General features: G+C 41.6%; 1 protein-coding gene and 1 long non-coding RNA gene across 4 annotated transcripts in view; one reads left to right on the top strand and one right to left on the bottom strand.

Moving 5' to 3' along the window:
- Positions 1-5,946: 5,946 nt before the first annotated feature.
- Positions 5,947-11,447, bottom strand: ESX1 (ESX homeobox 1). The gene is made up of 4 exons (XM_077145373.1): positions 11,167-11,447; positions 10,624-10,978; positions 9,550-9,595; positions 5,947-6,509 (listed from the first exon to the last, which is right to left on the bottom strand). The coding sequence occupies exons 1-4, from the start codon at positions 11,240-11,242 to the stop codon at positions 6,132-6,134; spliced, it is 855 nt and encodes a 284-aa protein (XP_077001488.1). The 5' UTR covers positions 11,243-11,447; the 3' UTR covers positions 5,947-6,131.
- An 83-nt stretch (positions 11,448-11,530) lies between these two features.
- Positions 11,531-17,820, top strand: part of LOC143670532 (uncharacterized) — a 582,670-nt gene continuing 576,380 nt past the window's right edge. For all 3 annotated transcript variants that reach the window (XR_013169391.1, XR_013169393.1, XR_013169392.1), the window contains exon 1: positions 11,531-11,835. This is a non-coding gene — a long non-coding RNA (uncharacterized LOC143670532). The remainder of the gene's footprint in view (positions 11,836-17,820) is intronic.

Raw genomic sequence — 17,820 nt, 5'->3', positions numbered from 1 at the left:
GCATGGGGGTGGGCAAACAGCCCAATCGGTGCATTTGAAAATTGAATGTATACCATTGCACCTTGGGTCCCTGCCCCATAGCAGTGAGCTGACATCTGAGAAAGAGAAAGTGTGACATTTATAGAGCAAACCGTAAATAACCACATTTCAAAATGAATGCTAATTGCATAATGACAGTTTCCAAACTATTAGCCTACTTTACAAAAAAAGTTAATTCAACACAAGCCCAGAGTTGGCTGTTGCTTATGTGCTGTGCTGCCAGTTGGCAGGCATGGCTTTGAAAGGGGATTGGGGGAAATAGGGTTATTGTATTTCCAATTTCCAAGAGCAAGCACACTCGGTCTTTTGTGAGGAGGGTTGAAATTGCATCACTCTCTCAAGCCCCTGCAGCTCAGCATTCAAGAGTGGACACCAGGATACTGTATGTCTTCTGGGGAAGTTGCTTACTTTTCCTAGAGGTACAATGGCCCAGTGCCAAGGTTTAGGGAGGAGCCTTGAGTTTGCAGCCCTTTGAAGAAAAGGGTTCTGGGCAGGATGGAGGTGATAAGTGCTGAGGAACTAGACCTGGACTGGTGTGCGTTGCTCCTAGGTGAATGATCCTGGGCCTAGACGAGAGTATGACCACCCAGAGGCTGGTCTTCTCCAGGATGAACTCTGTGAGTTTTCTTGGGCAGATCACGCTAATGCTTCTTATCTGTAAATTAAGGGAGTGGACTGGATGACCAGAAGGCCCCCTCTAGTTCAGAGAGAATACCATGATCTCTTCCTTTAAGCTGGGTGTTCCCCAGAAGAATAAGGGCACTTTGGAAGAGTGGCATGAAGTCATGGGACTGGTTCCCTGTTGTTATCAACCTTTTACTGCAGAACCTCTGAATGTTTGTCTCTTGATAAATTAAAGTGATCTTGAATGAAGGAACTGCAAAGGAAAATGAGAAAATGCCTGCAAGAAACAGGAGCTGGCTGAAGCAAGGATTCGCTCTCCATGGGACATACTACAGCCTTTAGTTATTGGAAGGTAGCAGGAAAGTCTCAAACAAATCTCCAAATAAAAATAATTTTATGCAGCATTCTGAGCATGAGAGGTATATGATGAGGGTTATGTTATGATATCTATTGTCCCCAGAGTGTGTCCACTCAAGGTATGAGGACCCCAGTCTGAGCTCTATGTACAATTTTATACTATCTTCCCCATTTCCATCACTAGGAGGTCTTGGGTTACAAGCTTTCATATGAGACAAAGTCAGATTTACCAATCAGGAAATTCAGTGAAGGACTCTATTTAAGCGCCATTATTTAACTTACAGATTTTCAACATTTCTTAGAGCACTCATGCCAGTACCAAAGGATTGCATGGAATAACAGTACATCCGTGTGTGCTCAGAGTGTGCCTAATTTAAGTGCAATACACAATGATCAGAATTCAGGCAAATATCTGATTTTTGTTTATTTGAAAATAAACAAAACTCCATTCCCCTACTTTCCTGTTTTGTATACATTGATAGTAACTCTTCTCTTTATTTAAAAAGTCACTTTTCACACCTCTTTCAATGGAGAAGAATTGTTTCTGGAGCCTTTCTTCCCCTGCTCTTCTTTTCTTTTCTTTTTTTTTTTTTGATGGAGTGCATCGTTTTTTATAAGTCATGCAATTTCTTAAACATGATCATAGGATAAAGTTTGAAAAAACAGAATGAACAAAACCATGTGTTAGGAGGTAGCTTAGGAAATAACGTCTAATAAGCAATGATTAAATGTATTGAAATTCATATTTAACATATCTTTAATTATTTTTAAACTTTTTTGTTATATAGTATAACATATATATAAAACAAAGAAATAAAAAAGCAATAGTTTTCAAAGCACTCTTCAACAAGTAGCTACAGGACAGATTCCAGAGTTTGTCATGGGCTACCATACAATCCTCTCATATTTTTCCTTCTATCTGCTCCAGAATATAGGAGGCTAGAGGGCTTAAATATTTTTTTATCATCACAATAGACTTTTTTCCCCTTATTTTTTTGTGAAAAAGAACATATATACAGAAAAGCTATTGGTTGTAGAACCAAAATTAGTTGTAGAACATATCTCAGAGTTTGACATGGGTTACAATTTCACAATTTTAGGTTTTTATTTCTAGCTACTCTAAAATACTGGAGACTAAAAGAGATATCAATTTAATGATTCAGCATTCATATCCATTTGTTAAATCCTATCTTCTCTGTATAACTCCACTATCACCTTTGATCTTTCCATCCCTCTCTTTAGGGGTGTTTGGGCTATGGCAATTCTATATTTTTGATATTGGAAGGGTCTGTTACTAATATGGGGTAGGGAGATGGAGCTATCTGATGTCCAGGAGAGGCTGGTCTAGGTTTCAGGACTTATCTGGACCAGGGACCCATCTGGAGGGTGTAGGTTTCTGGAAAGTTACTCTAGTGCATGGAACCCTTGTGGAATCTTATATATTGCCCTAGATGTTCTTAAGGATTGGCTGGAATGGTCCTGGTTGGGGGTTGGCAGGTTATGATCAGTAGCAAGGTCTAACTGAAGCTTGTGTAAGAGCAACCTCCAGAGTAGCCTCTCGACTGTATTTGAACTCTCTCTGCCACTGATCCTTCACTAATTACACTTCTTTCCCCCCTTTTGGTCAGGATGGAATTGTTGATGGCACGGTGCCAGGTCTGGATTCATCCCTGGGAGTCATCTCCCATGTCGTCAGGGAGACCCTCACCCCTGGATGACCTGTCCCATGCAGGTGGAAGGGCAATGATCCCACCCACAGACCTGGGCCTAGAGAGACCGAGGTCACATCCGAGCAACAACAGAGGTCCTCCAGAAGTAACTCTTAGGTATGCCTATAGGTAGTTTAAGCTTCTCTTGCTACCTATATAAGCTTCACAAGAGTAAGCCTCATGATCGAGGGCATAGCCTATTGATTTGGGTGTCCCTAAGGTTTGACACAGTATCAGGCGATTCCCTGATGGTAAGGTTTAATAGTTCCATATTCTTTCTCCCCTCCCTCAGGGACTTAGCCAATACTTCTTGATTTTCTGTTTAATTATTCTAGGATGTTTCCAAGCATTACAATAATCTATACAAGATTAAAGGACCTCTTTCTTACTCTGAGCTCCCTGTGTCTCAATTGTTAAAATGAGCTATACAGACAGGTTGAATTAGATTATGCACTACAGAAAATTTCAGTTCCAGACCAAATAAACCTTTCTTCCCTTGGTCTCAAAGAATATGTGTGGTTCTAAAACATAGACACTGTCTTCCTTACCCCTGAATTATTTTAACCCCAAACTGTTCAGCTTTGTTCTTATCTCTAAATATCAGGTTATATATATAAAACAGCCTCCCCAAATCCAGAAATCATAATCACCACTCTGAACTTTACGTGTCTGTTCTGAAAGCTTACAGTCTAGGCCCCTGTTTTCTTATCCCTGCTCTTCTTTTCTAAGCACGTGCAGTACAAAATGATGGCTTGGGATTTTGATTCTCAGGCATTTCCAAGTTAGATGTCCAAGATCATGATTATATTTGTTCGAAAGAAGCTCCATGATACATAAATCTAGTTGTAACAAAAAGCTTTCTTTTCCACAGAATAGTTCATTCTCTCTGCTTAATTTGACCATGAAAATTACTATTGTGAAAGCTTGTTGGCATTTGTTCTTCAAGGTAAAGCAACTTTAAAAAGAGCACACCCAGAATTATTAACTACTGTAATATGCTGAATCTACTGTACTCCTCCTGAGATTGCTTTTATGACTTTCAAGTTAAAACTAGCATCTACAGGGGGTGTAAGTGTAGTTTAGGGGTAGAATTCTCGTGCACCACGTGGGAGACCTGCGTTCGATTCCTGGTCCATGCACTTCCCCCAAACAAACAAACAAGCAAAACAACAAACAAAAAACAAATAAACAAAAAATTCAACAAATGGTGTTGCAATAATGGGATACTCACATGGAAAAATAATGAAATGTGACCCTGCCGTACAGCATACAAAAAAACAAAAACAAAAATAAAACAAAACTGACGTTTATAAAGGCCATCTAGCTGGAGTGAACTTATTTGCTGATGGCCAGTTTCTAAATTTTTTTTTTTTATAAATCAACCAATTTCCTCATGTTAGAAAAACTAATTTTGATCCATGACTTAGGGATATTTGAAATCCACTTGAAGAGAAATGCTCTTTGTGGGCATTTATAAGACCTCCCCCTTTTAATATCTAGACAGAGGGAGAATTATTATCTGCAGAAATGTTTTGCATAGTTCTTCTGTCCCCATCCCACCAGCTTGCTTTAATTCATCTGGCACCTGGAGGAAGCAGATGTAATTTAAATATAGCATATATGTCTCTTGACATATTCACTTATGGGAAAGAGTATTCACTTTCTCTTTCTTCTTCCAGGTAGCTGAGATGAACAAAAACGTTCTCTGTTAGTGTGTATCTGATTGGTTATGAGGGTTAATGGCAAGATTTGTTCTGAGTATCGTTTGACTTTGAGTCTCAGGATAGCAAGGCTGGTCAGGGTCCTGGAACATTTTTTTGCATGGTCCTTGTAGTTCCAAAAAGTCTTAAAGCATTGAGGAACCTAGTGTTTAACAAGGAGGTCAACACTGAGAAATAATATTTTGGTTTCAAAATCATCTGGTGAGAATAACAATGAGCATGCACAGGTGAATTCCTGGATGTTCACCACTCCCAACAGGGACTAGGGCCTCTAGGGTAGTAACCTTCTCTCTGCAGCAGTCTTGTATTAGGTGCAACCTCTTTACTGACCTTTGACATCCTTATATGTGGAGGGCAGAGAGGAATGAAAAGTACAGGAAAACGTGGCACAAAAGTAGGCTTTCCCAAGAAAAGAAAGCTTCCCTTCAAACTGGGTACTATATGTAACTGCTGTGAAACTGGCCTTTGATACCCCTACCCCCACCCCACTTCCTCACTGCTCTATGCCAAAATTCTGGTGTAACTATGACGACTTTGTCTAAAGCCATCAAAACCACTTCATAGTATGAAATGTTCATAAAATGACTGCACATTGCCAAAGATTTCTCAAAAGCAAAGTTTCTACTGAAAATAATTTAATGCTTTAAAAAAGAAAATGGGCTTGGCCCCCTTCCTCTGCCTTTCTCCTCTCCATTTTTGTTTTTGATGTTTCTCACCTGGCAATTTCAGATGAAGAAGACAATGTGAACAAATCGAAGGTCTGACTGCTTCCTTTTCAATGATGGATTACTCTGGAATATTGCTCAGGAGACCATCTCTTGCTTCAATCAGTACTCAACCAAAAAGTTCCTTTTCAGTGTTTAGTCAGAGGGAACCAGGGTTCTCTTAAGGATGTTGTAGGTGACAAAATATACCTGAAAGCATGACTGTCTGCTGTGGAGCTGGGAAGCTACAATAATATGCTCACTTGGGCTGGGAGTGGGGAGGGGGAGAAAAGGGTGAAGAACCTTTTTCTGTTTTTGATGGGAGTCAATAGCTCCTGTTTCCCTATCTCCTTCACAAAAACAGTGGGTGGTGGATAGAATTTAGAGTACCAGATGAATGTTTGTGGCCGCCTTCCCATAAAGCCCTGTGAGTAGTTTCTTAGGAAGCTTTTCTTAGTTCAGAGTTGTGCCTGACCTAATCAGTATGAATGGAGCTTGGCTCTGGCCTGAAACACACTTTCTCTCACTGGGGACACATGCATCCCATGCTGAACATATAAGGTCCCGAGGGGTCAGGGTAGGAGTGAAGATGGGGGAAGGGAGGATGCTTGAGTCAGTATAAACCCCTCATGGATATTCGCCAAACTTCTGTGATGTGAAGGGATGTTATCTCATGAAAGGAAGCCTCCTTGCTGCTCTGTTTGAATGGCATTCCCTCAGCAGTTCCCATGCATACCTTACTAATCCCATTTGGAACACAAAAACAAATATACTGATAATTCACATCTTTATTCAAAATACAAAAATGTGCCCTAAAATAAAACGGGACACCAACTTTGTTCATTTATTCAATTGATTCAACAGCTATTTGGTGGATTTTTCTTAACGTTGTGCTATGCACAATTTGTATCTGGCAGAAAAACCCTTTGGAAAAACTGTCATGGAGACCGTGCCTTATGGTCTTATAAAACGGAACCTTAGAAACGACCATTTACTACAGGGGCCCATGCCACGTCTACAGAGGCCAGGCGAATGGGAGGCACAGGGTGCCCAGGTGGCACAAGGGCCCTGGGTGGTACAGGAACCCTAGGTGGCCCAGGTGGCATAGGAGCTCTGAGCAGCTCAGGTGGCATAGGAGCTCTGAGCAGCTCAGGTGGCATAGGTTGCCTGGGAGGCCCAGGCGGACGTGGCAGCAGAGGAACACACCTCCAAGTAGGCTGAAGAACAGAGATAGTATTATAGGACCCATCCAAGAGTACCCTCACAGGTTGGCCCACGGTGACTGGGGGCACGTTTCTGAGCAGTAGTGCCCTCTGATGCCTCCTCCACTTGGCCCTTCTGTTCTGAAACCAAACCTTCATAAGGAAAAAAAAGGATCAGTTTAGTATATTGAACAGTTACTGTCACAATAGAAAAAAAATACAACATGCAACTCTATATGCCATTGAGATTTTAAAGTGTAACAGGAGAAGCTATTTCCTTACTACTAAAATATATTTGAAAGTTAACACCACAGCCCCTTTCTTCAGCTGACTTTTAATGAGCTAAGCCTAGCCCAGAGGTTGGCATAATGCTCTGTCTCTCTCCTCCCACGTTTAGTATTCTTTAATGGTTTTTAGGTCATGGATGCAGATCTAGCTGATCTCTGCTTTGAATGCTATGCCTGATAATAGGACATAGAAATGCCCATATCCTGACAGTTGATCATCACCCTGGTTGCAGGGGAAGCTGAGCAGAATGAAAAAAAAAATGGGCCCACTAAAGTGATCCTGAGGGGAACGGTCCCCTATTTGAAAAATCTATCTTTGGTCTGAAATAACTCATCAATAGGAGTGTTATGGATTTTTAGACACAAAGTTTTCTTCAATAAGAGGTCATTTATCACCTGAAACGTATAGAGAATTAAAAAGGTGGTATGACAAGGGAGTCTTGGTCATGGAGGCCAGGGAGTTTGTGACTTCTTTTGCTGAGATATGAGAACTGCTGAAACCCTGGACACTGCCCTGATATTTTACCTTTTAGCATTAAGGAAAATTTAACCTAACTGGGTCCAAATTCACTAAACTCTCAAAATTCTTTTCCCAGATAATAGTTTGAGCATACAATTATCACCACTATTAATTCTGAATGTTCCGATCTGTCCCACCCTCAAACCCTCCCTGGATTGAGAACAGTCTGTCCATTCTGCTCTAGCTAAAGTTCTAGGATCCAGGACAGGAGTCACTGTTTGTCTGTGCAGTGGGGCATCCTAGGCCCTTCTAGCCCCACTCCTTAACCAGGAGATCTCAATTCCATCATTCCATCACTTATTCCTAAATCAGTGAACGCTCAACTAGCCATTTTTAGGAAGATGGTCAACAACAACGTGGGTGAGGAGTCACAAAAAGTTCCTCTGTAAATGTCTTCCAACCACTAAAAAAAACAAATGAACCCAAACCCCTGTCAATTAGACTTCACTGTCCTTTCAGTATTTTACTTAAAGGGGTTTACACTGTATTTAATCCTTTTGGAAGTTCCCAAACTGAAACTGTTGTGAGACAAAGGGCCTCTTCTCCCTGCCTGACAGCAGTCCCATCTTAGGATTTAGAACCTTTTCACTGTCCCTTCTTAGGATTTAGAATCTTTCTGCTGCATAGATATATAGTCTAAAGAAGGCAGTGTAACAGAGCTCACTTTGGAGGAATTCAAATGCACCACTGGTCAAATCTCCTTAAACATAATCAAAACCTACAGTGCACTAACTGTGATGAGGGCTGATATTAGTCCATATTCCCAATATTGGTTATATAAAACTGTTCTACTATATTTGCAAAAGAGGAGAGGGAAATTGCCTAATAAAAGTTCCTTGGGAAAATTCATGTTGTAGTTTGGAGATAGATGAGAATATTGTCTTTTTGTTTGTGTCTTGTGCCTGATTTTCCCATCAGATATCCATTAAGAGAGCACTATGCAAATTAACCCAAAGAGGGGAAAACACAACTCACCAGCTCTTAGGTTTATTTTTTTCCTATGAGAAAGTGGAAGTCTTGTCCTCCCAACTTGAGGCCAGGTCTGACTGTTAGCCCAGCCTGTGAAGTTAGGATGCCAGCACTTGGTGGCCTGCTTTGATGGGCTGCTTTTCTCTACCACCAGATGTGCAGCCCATTTCTGTCACTGCACTCAGGCATGCTCTCTGGGTAAAAGCTAATAAGCTCATCCTAATTTGTGAGGGAAGGAGGGTGCAAATACCTCTTTAATGTAACTTATAGTTTTCTATGATCTCAAATAGTCATCATTTGATCTTTTAACCTAAAATTAGTCACCACTGCTTAAGTAAATAAAAAAATATTTCAAATTAACACAGGTAAGAATTTGGTCAGAACTGGGAGCACACTGCCTCCAACCAAATCCCACAAATCCCACGTTTTTAAAATACCACCCAAAATGAAAAAACAAACAAACAAACAAAAAAACAGCCCTTAGATGCTAGAAATTCCTCAAAAGAATATTCACTTATGCATTGGTTAGTTTTATGAAGTTGAATTTGTGTAGCAGCTACAATGCACGTTTGACTGTATACAATTCTTCTCTAACTTTTCACCCTTCTTAGGTCAGTGGAACTTTACTTAAAAAATTTTTTTTGTTTCATTTTTTAGACAAATTTCCAAAACTTAAAAACCTTCCCCTCCGCCATTACCACCATGACATGACAATTTTAGCAATGTTTTCAGGCTGACACAACAAAGTATTCCAGAAAATTAAAATAGGGCTGCCACTGTCTATACCACTTTACAGAACACTTAATGAACAGCAGGAGGACCCGGTACTTGGAGTTTTAAACCATCTCCGCCCATCAGTCTCAGTTTGACTAAACATACATTGGTCACCCATGTACTGTGTTCTGTGTGTGAATTACTCCCTCATCCCAAAGTCTAAATATTTATAAATTTACTCATTTAGCTAAGAGCTTATGCCTGGTTTTAAATCTTAAAACCCAACTCTTCAGTGTATGAATTTGAATACTTCTCAGGTCTGACTGAGCCCCAACATGACTCTGAGAGTGTCAGAAGTTGAACTTCATTTATTGGAAATATGTATACATACATACATACATACACATGTGTGTATATATATGTACATTCATATACACACACACATATATACATACACAGACCCACAGGAGTAGAAGAGGTTTAGGAAATTATGTTCTCTATGGTAATGGGCCATTTCCATAATCTCGAGTTACTTATTCCATTTTCACTCTCAAAGCCCCCAATGTCCAAACCTTATTTGTCAAACGTGGAAAAAACAACAAAAACACATCAACTTGAGACTGTCCAGGACAAAGCTGTCCAAGTCCTGAAGTATATTTTAGAATGGCTGCCCTGCCAAATTGTTTTTTCAAGATTTACTGACCTGCACTCTGGCTTCAGTCAAATTCAGGCCTCTGGCAAGCTCCTTTCTGGGGGAGGGATCACAAATATTCAGTATTTAGAGTTGTAGATGAAATGAAATATAGGGATGTACATTTCATGCTTGTTTTAAAATTTCTATCCCCCTTCTTAACACAGTTTTCTGGAATACAGCCTTCAGCTCCCTTTAGAGGTTTTTCCCACAGACAACTTATTTGTTACATAAAATAGGAAAAAGGGATATATGTGCAAGTGCCTGGAAGTGTGTTTGTTAGTTGAATATGACTCAGTTTTCAGCTTGTGAAACAGTAAAGAGCAACCCTGGAAATCTTTTCTTGGGCAGTCCTTCCGTGAAAATAAATAAAACACCAAAACACCTTTAAAGCGGTGTCTTGAACCAGAGTATATTCGTTTATTGTAAAAGGGAGAGAGACGTGACCTCTCAAGAAGGAAACTTCAAAACACATCAACCCAAGGGAAATTCTTTTTTGCTCTTTGCGGGAGAAGGCTGAACGCAACGGAATCAGAAAGGGCGCCTCCAAATCCCACACCGACCGGTCTGGTCTCCCATTTCAGTCGGGCCAGAATGGGCCGGCCCCTTCGTACACTATGCGGATTAGAACCACAAGGTGTCCTGCGACTTTGTAAAGTTCAGAGCTCCGCCGCCTGACTGGAAAACCGCGCCCTGCGTGGCAGGGCCTGGACTAGGGTAGGGCAAGTGAGGCACTCCCTCGCTGGCCAAAACAAACAAACAAAAAAAAGGCGCGAACAAACTTACAAATCAAAAATAAATAATATTCTGACACAATATTAAAAAAGTCAAAATCTACGACGAACAATTTATGAACATTTCAATAAAGACAGCAACAGACCTTGCCTCAATCACCTCACTGTAGTCCCGACCCCGTCTCGCAGCTCCTCAAGCCCCGTAGGCATCCTCCCAATCCTACAGACCAAGGACGGGTCCCCTAGGTGGGTTTTGAAGTGAGACAAGGGGCCCCGGGAGAGTGCCAGAGTCGCCCCGGGTTGAGCGGGAGCCCTGAGGAGAATTGGGCGCCTCCCGGAGCAAACCTCTTACCTTGTGAACACGTCGAGGTAATGAGTGCGGTTGAAAACTCTCTCCAGCTCCTGTAACTGCAACGGAGTGAACATGATGCGGGTGCGGTTGCGGCGCTGCTTCCTCTCCTCGGCTTGGGGCCCCTCCGCGGCCGCGGGGGCTGGCTCCTCCTGTGGTTGCTCCAGCTCGTGGCCGCCGGAGCCGCCGCCCTCCGGGTTTTCGTCGTCCAAGAGGTCCGGAGCTTCTAAACCACGGTAATCTGCTGCCGCTACGGCTGCCGCCGCCGCCGCCGCGTCTACTCCTTGTTGAAGTTCGGACCGGGTTTCCTCACCGTCATCTCCTGTTAAAATCATCGATGTTACGGTAGGCTTCGCATCTGGGAAAGGGGGAAAGTAAAAGAGAGAGCAGTTGTTGAAACCCACGATGAGGGGCAGGAGGAGGCGAGGGGCCACGACGGAAGAGCAGCGGCGGAGGCCGCGTGCAGCGTCCTGTCCGCTCGCCTCTCCCAGGGAAACTTCTTTCCCTGGAGTTTGGTGTAGCACCAGTCCCCGTCCACGCACTGACCATCCGTTTTTTCCTCATGGACTCTCAGGTTGAGGTAGCCAGTGTCGTAGTGGCTGCACCCGGGCTGAGGCTCCATTCCCTGAGTGTTGTCGTGGACGCTGTGCGGGTTCGCAGACTGCGTTGGTGTCCTTCGTGATCCCCTGGTCAGGGTTAAAGGCCCAACCGGGTGCTCTTCTGGAGCTGGGATCTCTTTTTGGGCGCTGAGACCAGATGTGCGCGGTATATATGGGGTATGGCGCCTTCCGTCCGTTAGACGCCAGCTATTAGCGTTCACTTTACGTCTACTTGGCGTGGGTGAACCTGAGGGGGGCGCTCAAGCGACCCAGGCGTGTGAATAAAATAGGGCGAGGGATTGTGAGAATGGTGCTGGTAGTGGGGATGTTTATGTCGGGCACAGTGGCTCCAATTTGCAGCTTAGTTGGCTACTCCTCACTCGGGCGGGGTGCCTGATTGGAGGAAGGGGCTGTGCTGGATTGTGAAAGCCCACTGGGGGCGGAGGACGAGGCCTCACACTAGCTCCTAGATCCCTTGGAGAAGTGCCAGGAAAATATTCTTCCGCCCAGTCCTCAATGTTCGGCAGCCCGCGCATGGCGAGGTGCTCTTCTCCAGAAGGAAAACCCGAGAGATAGGGTTGGGTAAAGCACCGAGTCCTCAGCAGCCCTGCTCACGGTAAGTAATAAATAAGACTGTGGTTCTATTCCGATTGCGCCCAACGTCTGTGAATCGGATAATAATTAAGATGGAATGATTACCTGTTCTTGGTTTTGGCCACCACACTGAAATAAGAGCCGGCTGTGCATCCCATGGGGCGGGAGCTTGGGGCTGGGTTTGCACAGTAGTCCCGGCACTCAAATGCATGCTCCAAGAAACCCCACCCGTCTGTTTAGAAAGCTTTGAGGACTTCACATTTTTAGCAGTGAACCCACGTCAGAGTGCAAGTGTAAAAACCTGCAAAGTGTTTAGTGCATCCAAGAATGCATACACTACACCGGTCCCTTTCTTCGGTTCGCGGCGCGCTATTGCTACCGCAACTTTTGTCTCAGTCAGGTCAGCAGGCTCCTAAAGCAGGTGGGTTCCCCAGCCTGGTTTGTGTTGTAGGCCTGGTAGAGTTCCTTTCTTCCCCGCAACCATGTCCTGTCCTCTTTCCCCCTCCCTTTTTCTAGAACTATCTTCGTCCTGTCCTCTTTCCCCCTCCCTTTTTCTAGAACTATCTTCGTGTACTCTTTTTTTTTTTTTTTAATACATGGGCAGGCACCGGGAATCGAACCGGGTCCTCTGGCATGGCAGGCAAGTGTTCTTGCCTGCTGAGCTACCGTGGCCTGCCCATATCTCCATATCTTCGTGTACTCTTGCCCTCCCCACTGATGAATCAGTTAAAAAAAAAGAGACCAGGCCCCGGTAGAAGGCGCTACAGTTCTCCGTCCAAGAAGTGTTTGCAGGTGCTTCAGAGACATATTAATATCGTTAATACTTTAAGAAGAGCTTCTAATTATGGGCCCTATGTTTTATACTTTTTTTACATCCGCAATCGCCATTATTACCAGCCTCGTTTTTTTCACACGGAAAACTGAGCTCCAGGGAGGCCAGGCAACTTGCCCGTGGTTACACAACTGCTCTGACTATAAAGTTCATGCATTTTTCACCATATTACTGCTACCTTTTTTAAAAAAGGAGTAAATAATGGTGTGACTCCAGGCAAGAGTGGAGGAGGGGGAAGGTATTTTAGGGAAGAAGGCCATTGGACAGAGTCTATAAAGATCTTGAGTGCAGGGAGCCTCTTCTTCCCCTTGCACCAGCAGCAGTGGGTTTCCCAGCCTTTCTCTTCACTTTTGCTATACATTGAGGGTATACTAACAGAAACTGGGTGCTGCATGCATTGGTTGCTCAATTGGTTCTTCCAAGATGTAGTCAGGAGGGCGGAGTCATGAGGCCCACCCTCCTGCCATGGCCACATTCTGACTTTTGTGGTCTCTAGGAACTTTTGCCTTCCCAGGCCCTTCCTCCCTTAGAAATATGTTTAAAATTATGTACTGAACAACTACATTGGTATAAAAATGAGTATAAGCCAGATTGGAGTATATTAATTTTTTTTACTTCTGATTTGAAAAGAAGTTCAAACATTTTCATGAGCTCCTGAAAGTGTGGTGGGCCCTAGGCCCTGTGACTACTGTGCCTAATGGATGCGTCCCTTCTGCCAGAGGCTGGTGGTAGGAAATCAGCTTGACCAATTCACTTTGAAAAGATGTCACAGGGTGGTAGTCTCACAGGTCCATAATGGATTTAATCATGGTGTGTAGCAACCTAGTTTAGTATACTGGTAACAACTTGGGTGGTGCATTCTGTCACATCTCAGATTTCCACATTTCACTCCACTGTTTTCTACAATTCAGTCATTCATGCGCTCCTTTGCAATTTTTGTCATGTTACCAGCCATGGAGGTATTTACTTAAATTTTTTACGGAAATTTATCCACCTTTTGAAAACCCTAAATACCTCATTGAGCATCATCCTAGGCAAAACTAATCATGAATTCAAGGATTTGATGTACCAGATTTATGTGAGATAGAACATGGCAATAGATTAGAGCAAGGTCTGTGAAACCAGACTGCTGGTGTCAGATTCCTGGCTTTGCTTGCCACTCGCTACCTGGCTAACCTAGTGAGGTGCTTTAGTATTCTCATCTCTAAAATGGGAATAACCAGTAGTACCTACTTCATGGGGTTGTTGTGAGGATTGATTGAAATAATAGCAACTAATACTTAGATAATTCTTACTGTGTACCAAGCTGTGTCATAAGTGCTTTTTTATATATTAACACATTGAATCCTCCTGACAACCCTATGAACATAGATACTGCTATTATCCTCATTTTGCAGATGATGTTATTGAGTCACAGAGAGGTTAAGTAACTTTCCTAAAGGCACTCAGCTGGTAAGTGTTGGGACTGGATTTGAACCTACCTTATTAAGAGTATACATTGTACAGAACATGTGTTCAATAATGGTAGTTATTACGATGTTAATATTTTAAAGGTACAATTCACTGTTTTCTAGTATATTCGCTATGTTGTGCCACTATCATCATTATCTAATTCCAGAACAATTTCACCACCCCATAAAGAAACCCTGTACCCATTATCAGTCACTCTCCATTCCTACTTCCCTGCAGCCCCTGGTAACCACTAATCTGCTTTCCATCTGTATGGATTTACCTATTCTGGACATTTCATATAAATGGAATCATACAATATGTGGCCTTTTGTGTCTGATGTCTTTCATTTAGAATAATGTTTTCAAGGTTCATCCATATTTTAGCATGTATTAGTACTTCTTTTTTATGACCAAATAATATTCTATTGTACAAATATACCACATTTTGTTTATCTTTTCCTCACTTTAAGGACTTTTGGGTTGTTTCCACTTTTTGGCGATTGTAAATAGTGCCACTATGAACATTCATGTACGCGTTTTTGTTTGAACACCTGATTTTAATGATTTGGGGTATGTATTTACTAGTGGGATTCCTGGGTCATGTGGTTATTCTATGTGTAACTGATTGAGGAGCCACCAAACTGTTTTTCCCAGTAGCTATGCCGTTTTACATTCATACCAGCAAAGCCTGAGGGTCACAATTTCCCCACATCCTCACAAACACTTGTTGTCCATCTTTTTTATTATAGCTATGCTATTGGGTATGGGGTGTTATTTAATTGTGGCTTTGATTTGCATTTCCCTGATCACTGATGCTGTTGAGAGTTTTTTCATATTCTTATTGACCATTTGTGTATCTTTTTTGGAGAAATGCCTGTTCAGATCTTTTGACTGGGTTATTTGTCTTTTTATTGTTGCATTGTAAGTGTACTTTATATATTCTGGATAGTACACCCTTAACAAATATATGATTTGAAAATTTTTTTCTCCCATTCTGTGGGTTGTCTTTTCATTTTCTTTATGGTGTTCTTTGAAATTCAAAGTTTTAAATTTTTATGAAATCCAATTTATATGTATTTTCTTTGGTTGCTTGTACTTTCGCTGTCATATCTGAGAAGCCTTTTCCTAATTCAAGGTCAAGAAATTCATCCACTGTTTTCTTCTAAAAGTTTTATAGTTGTATCTCTTACATTAAGTCTATAATCTTTTTTAAAACGGTTTTATTCATGCACCATACAGTCCATCCAAAGTGTACAATCAGTGGCACTTGGTATACTCACAGAGTTATGCATTCACCACCACTACTGTGAGCCATTTTGAATTAATATTCGTGTATGATGTCGAGGTCCAATTTCATTCTTTTGTTTCTGAGTATCTAGTTGTCTTAGCACCATTTATTGAAAAGATTGTTCTTCCCCTATTGAAATTTCTTGCTACCCTTGTTGAAATTCAATTGATCATAAAATGTAAGGGTTTATTGCTAGACCCTCAATTCTATACCATTGATCTATGTGTCTGTCCTTATGCCAGTACCAGACTATTTTAGCTATTGTATGTGCTGATATGTGTCCCAGAAAAGCCATGTTCCTTTAGTCTATCTTGTGGGGGAAGACCTGTTGTTAAGTGGGACCTTTTGATTAAGTTGTTTCCTTGGAGATGTAATCCCATCCATTCCAGGTGGGTCTTAATAGAGAAGAAAGAGCTCAGAGACAACATAAAGAGCAGAAAGATACAACTAGGACACAGACATTTGGAGATGCTTGGAGAGCTGACACAGATAGCTACTGAAATCAGAAGCTGAGGGCAATGCAACCCAGGAGCATAGTACCAGGAGGTGCCAGCCACATGTCTTCTCAGCTGACAGAAAAACCCTGGACATGGTCAGTTTTTCTTGAGTGGACATGATCATCCTCTTGTTGATGCCTTAATTTGGGCATTTTTATGGCCTTAAAACTGGAAATTTTTAACTTAATAACCCCCCTTTGTTAAAGTCGATCAATTTCTTGTATATTGCATTCCAGCAGCTTTAGCAAACCAAAACACTGTAGTTATATAGTAACTTTGAAATCAGGAAATGTTTGCCCTTCTACTTTTTTCTTCTTTTACAATTGTGTATTGGTACTCTGGATCTTGCGCATTTCCTTATGGATTTTAGAATTTGCTTGTCAATTTCAAAAGAGCCCGGAATTTTGATAGGACTGCATTCATCCTCCTGGATGTTCTGGTTGCATTAGGGTTCTCTGAAATAATTTTGGTATTTGTGCCTTCTCCCAGGCTGATCATGCTACCTGAATGATTTTGAAACGAAAAGTTTATTATTCCCAATATTGACCCTTATTTTTCTTTTTTTATTTATACATTCATTTATATTTAATTGATTTATACACACAATACACACACACGTATATATATATAAATACATACATATAATATATATTTATTTTTCAATCTCCTACATAATTGTTCAGTGCCAGCTCTATGCAATCCTCTGTTAAATAAGCTATGAAGTTCAAATATCAAGAACCATCTTGAGACTTCAAACCATGAGAAAGTGCACAAAGCTGGTCTCTGAATTAGTTGCATAGTACCTCACCTCATGTTTGGTCAACTCCCAAAAGGCTCAGCTCTGAGAGAAGCAGTGGCATCTTGAAAATGCATTCATATTGTACATTCAATACATTCTGAATGTTATGTTGGATGCAGTTGCTCCCGTTTTGGAAAATGGAAACTTCTTGGCGTAATCTGCCATTCTTTGATTTTTAAATTTTCTGATCTAAAAATGTAACATTTGTGTATATGAAGTTATATCTGGCATCCTAGCTTCCCTGACCTCTTACTCAGTGACCTGCAGAGAACACAGTTTTGTGGCAACAACTCTGGCTTTTTTTCTAGGGCCTTTCAGGTTCCCAGGTTCCATATCATGGGGTCTCCACATTTTCCCACCTTCAACTCTCCACCTCCCACCTCAGCTTCCCCAGTACTGTTCTCCAACTCAGAATGTAAAGATCTGTAAGTAGAAGAATACAGGAGGCCTTTTCCAGAATGTGTGCATTAACAACATTAGGGGATATGAAAACACTCAGCAGTTGGGAAATCCAGTCCCTCATTTCTCCTACTCAGAAAACTCTACCAAACCACTAGATATAGGGAGACATTTTACGTTATGCTTTCCATGGGAGTGGTCAAGTCAAAAGGATGCTAGCAGATTATCTTGGTAACCTGGAGTTCATGGCTAAAAGGCAGGAGTGGAGGGATGGGGACCAAAATATGGGGGAATATGGATTTAAAATGTCAGCCATGTGTTACGAACTCAACAAACTCCTGCTGCAACACTGTTATACCTACAGATTTTGACAATTAATCTTCATGTTAAATAATTCATTCCTAATATCCGAGGTACTTCCCATAGGAAATAGTCTAATTTCACACACCAAAAGCAGATACATAGAGAAGTGATTTCATTTGCCTTATCACTACTACAAAGAGGAAGATGAAAAACATGGATGAACCACACGAATCACAACTTTGCTGTAAGAATTGTGGCAAAGTTTATCAAGGAGAGATTCATATGACAAATTGTTGCTCTGAGACTTACTCATTGGAATTTTAAAAATTCAGAATAGACCATAAAAGTGTTAAAGGAGAGCACAAGTACTATTCTGACCTTTTTAATTTGTTCCAACCTAAACCTCCTAGTAGCCCTCTGAGTCACGTCTGTTCTTTT

The sequence above is a fragment of the Tamandua tetradactyla genome, chromosome X, assembly GCF_023851605.1.
Source record: "Tamandua tetradactyla isolate mTamTet1 chromosome X, mTamTet1.pri, whole genome shotgun sequence".
In the NCBI taxonomy this organism is placed as follows: domain Eukaryota; kingdom Metazoa; phylum Chordata; class Mammalia; order Pilosa; family Myrmecophagidae; genus Tamandua; species Tamandua tetradactyla.
The sequence above is the reverse complement of the archived record's forward strand: the minus strand, read 5'-3'. Positions and strand labels throughout refer to the sequence as shown.

Coding starts and splice junctions, on each gene's coding strand:
- ESX1 (XM_077145373.1), bottom strand. CDS start 11,242: ATGGAGCCTCAGCCCGGGTGCAGCCACTACGACACTGGCTACCTCAAC. Junction 9,596..10,623: donor TACCTCGACGTGTTCACAAG/GTAAGAGGTTTG, acceptor TCCCTCCCCCAG/AAAGGAGCTTGCCAGAGGCC. Junction 6,510..9,549: donor TGACTGAAGCCAGAGTGCAG/GTCAGTAAATCT, acceptor TTCCTTATGAAG/GTTTGGTTTCAGAACAGAAG.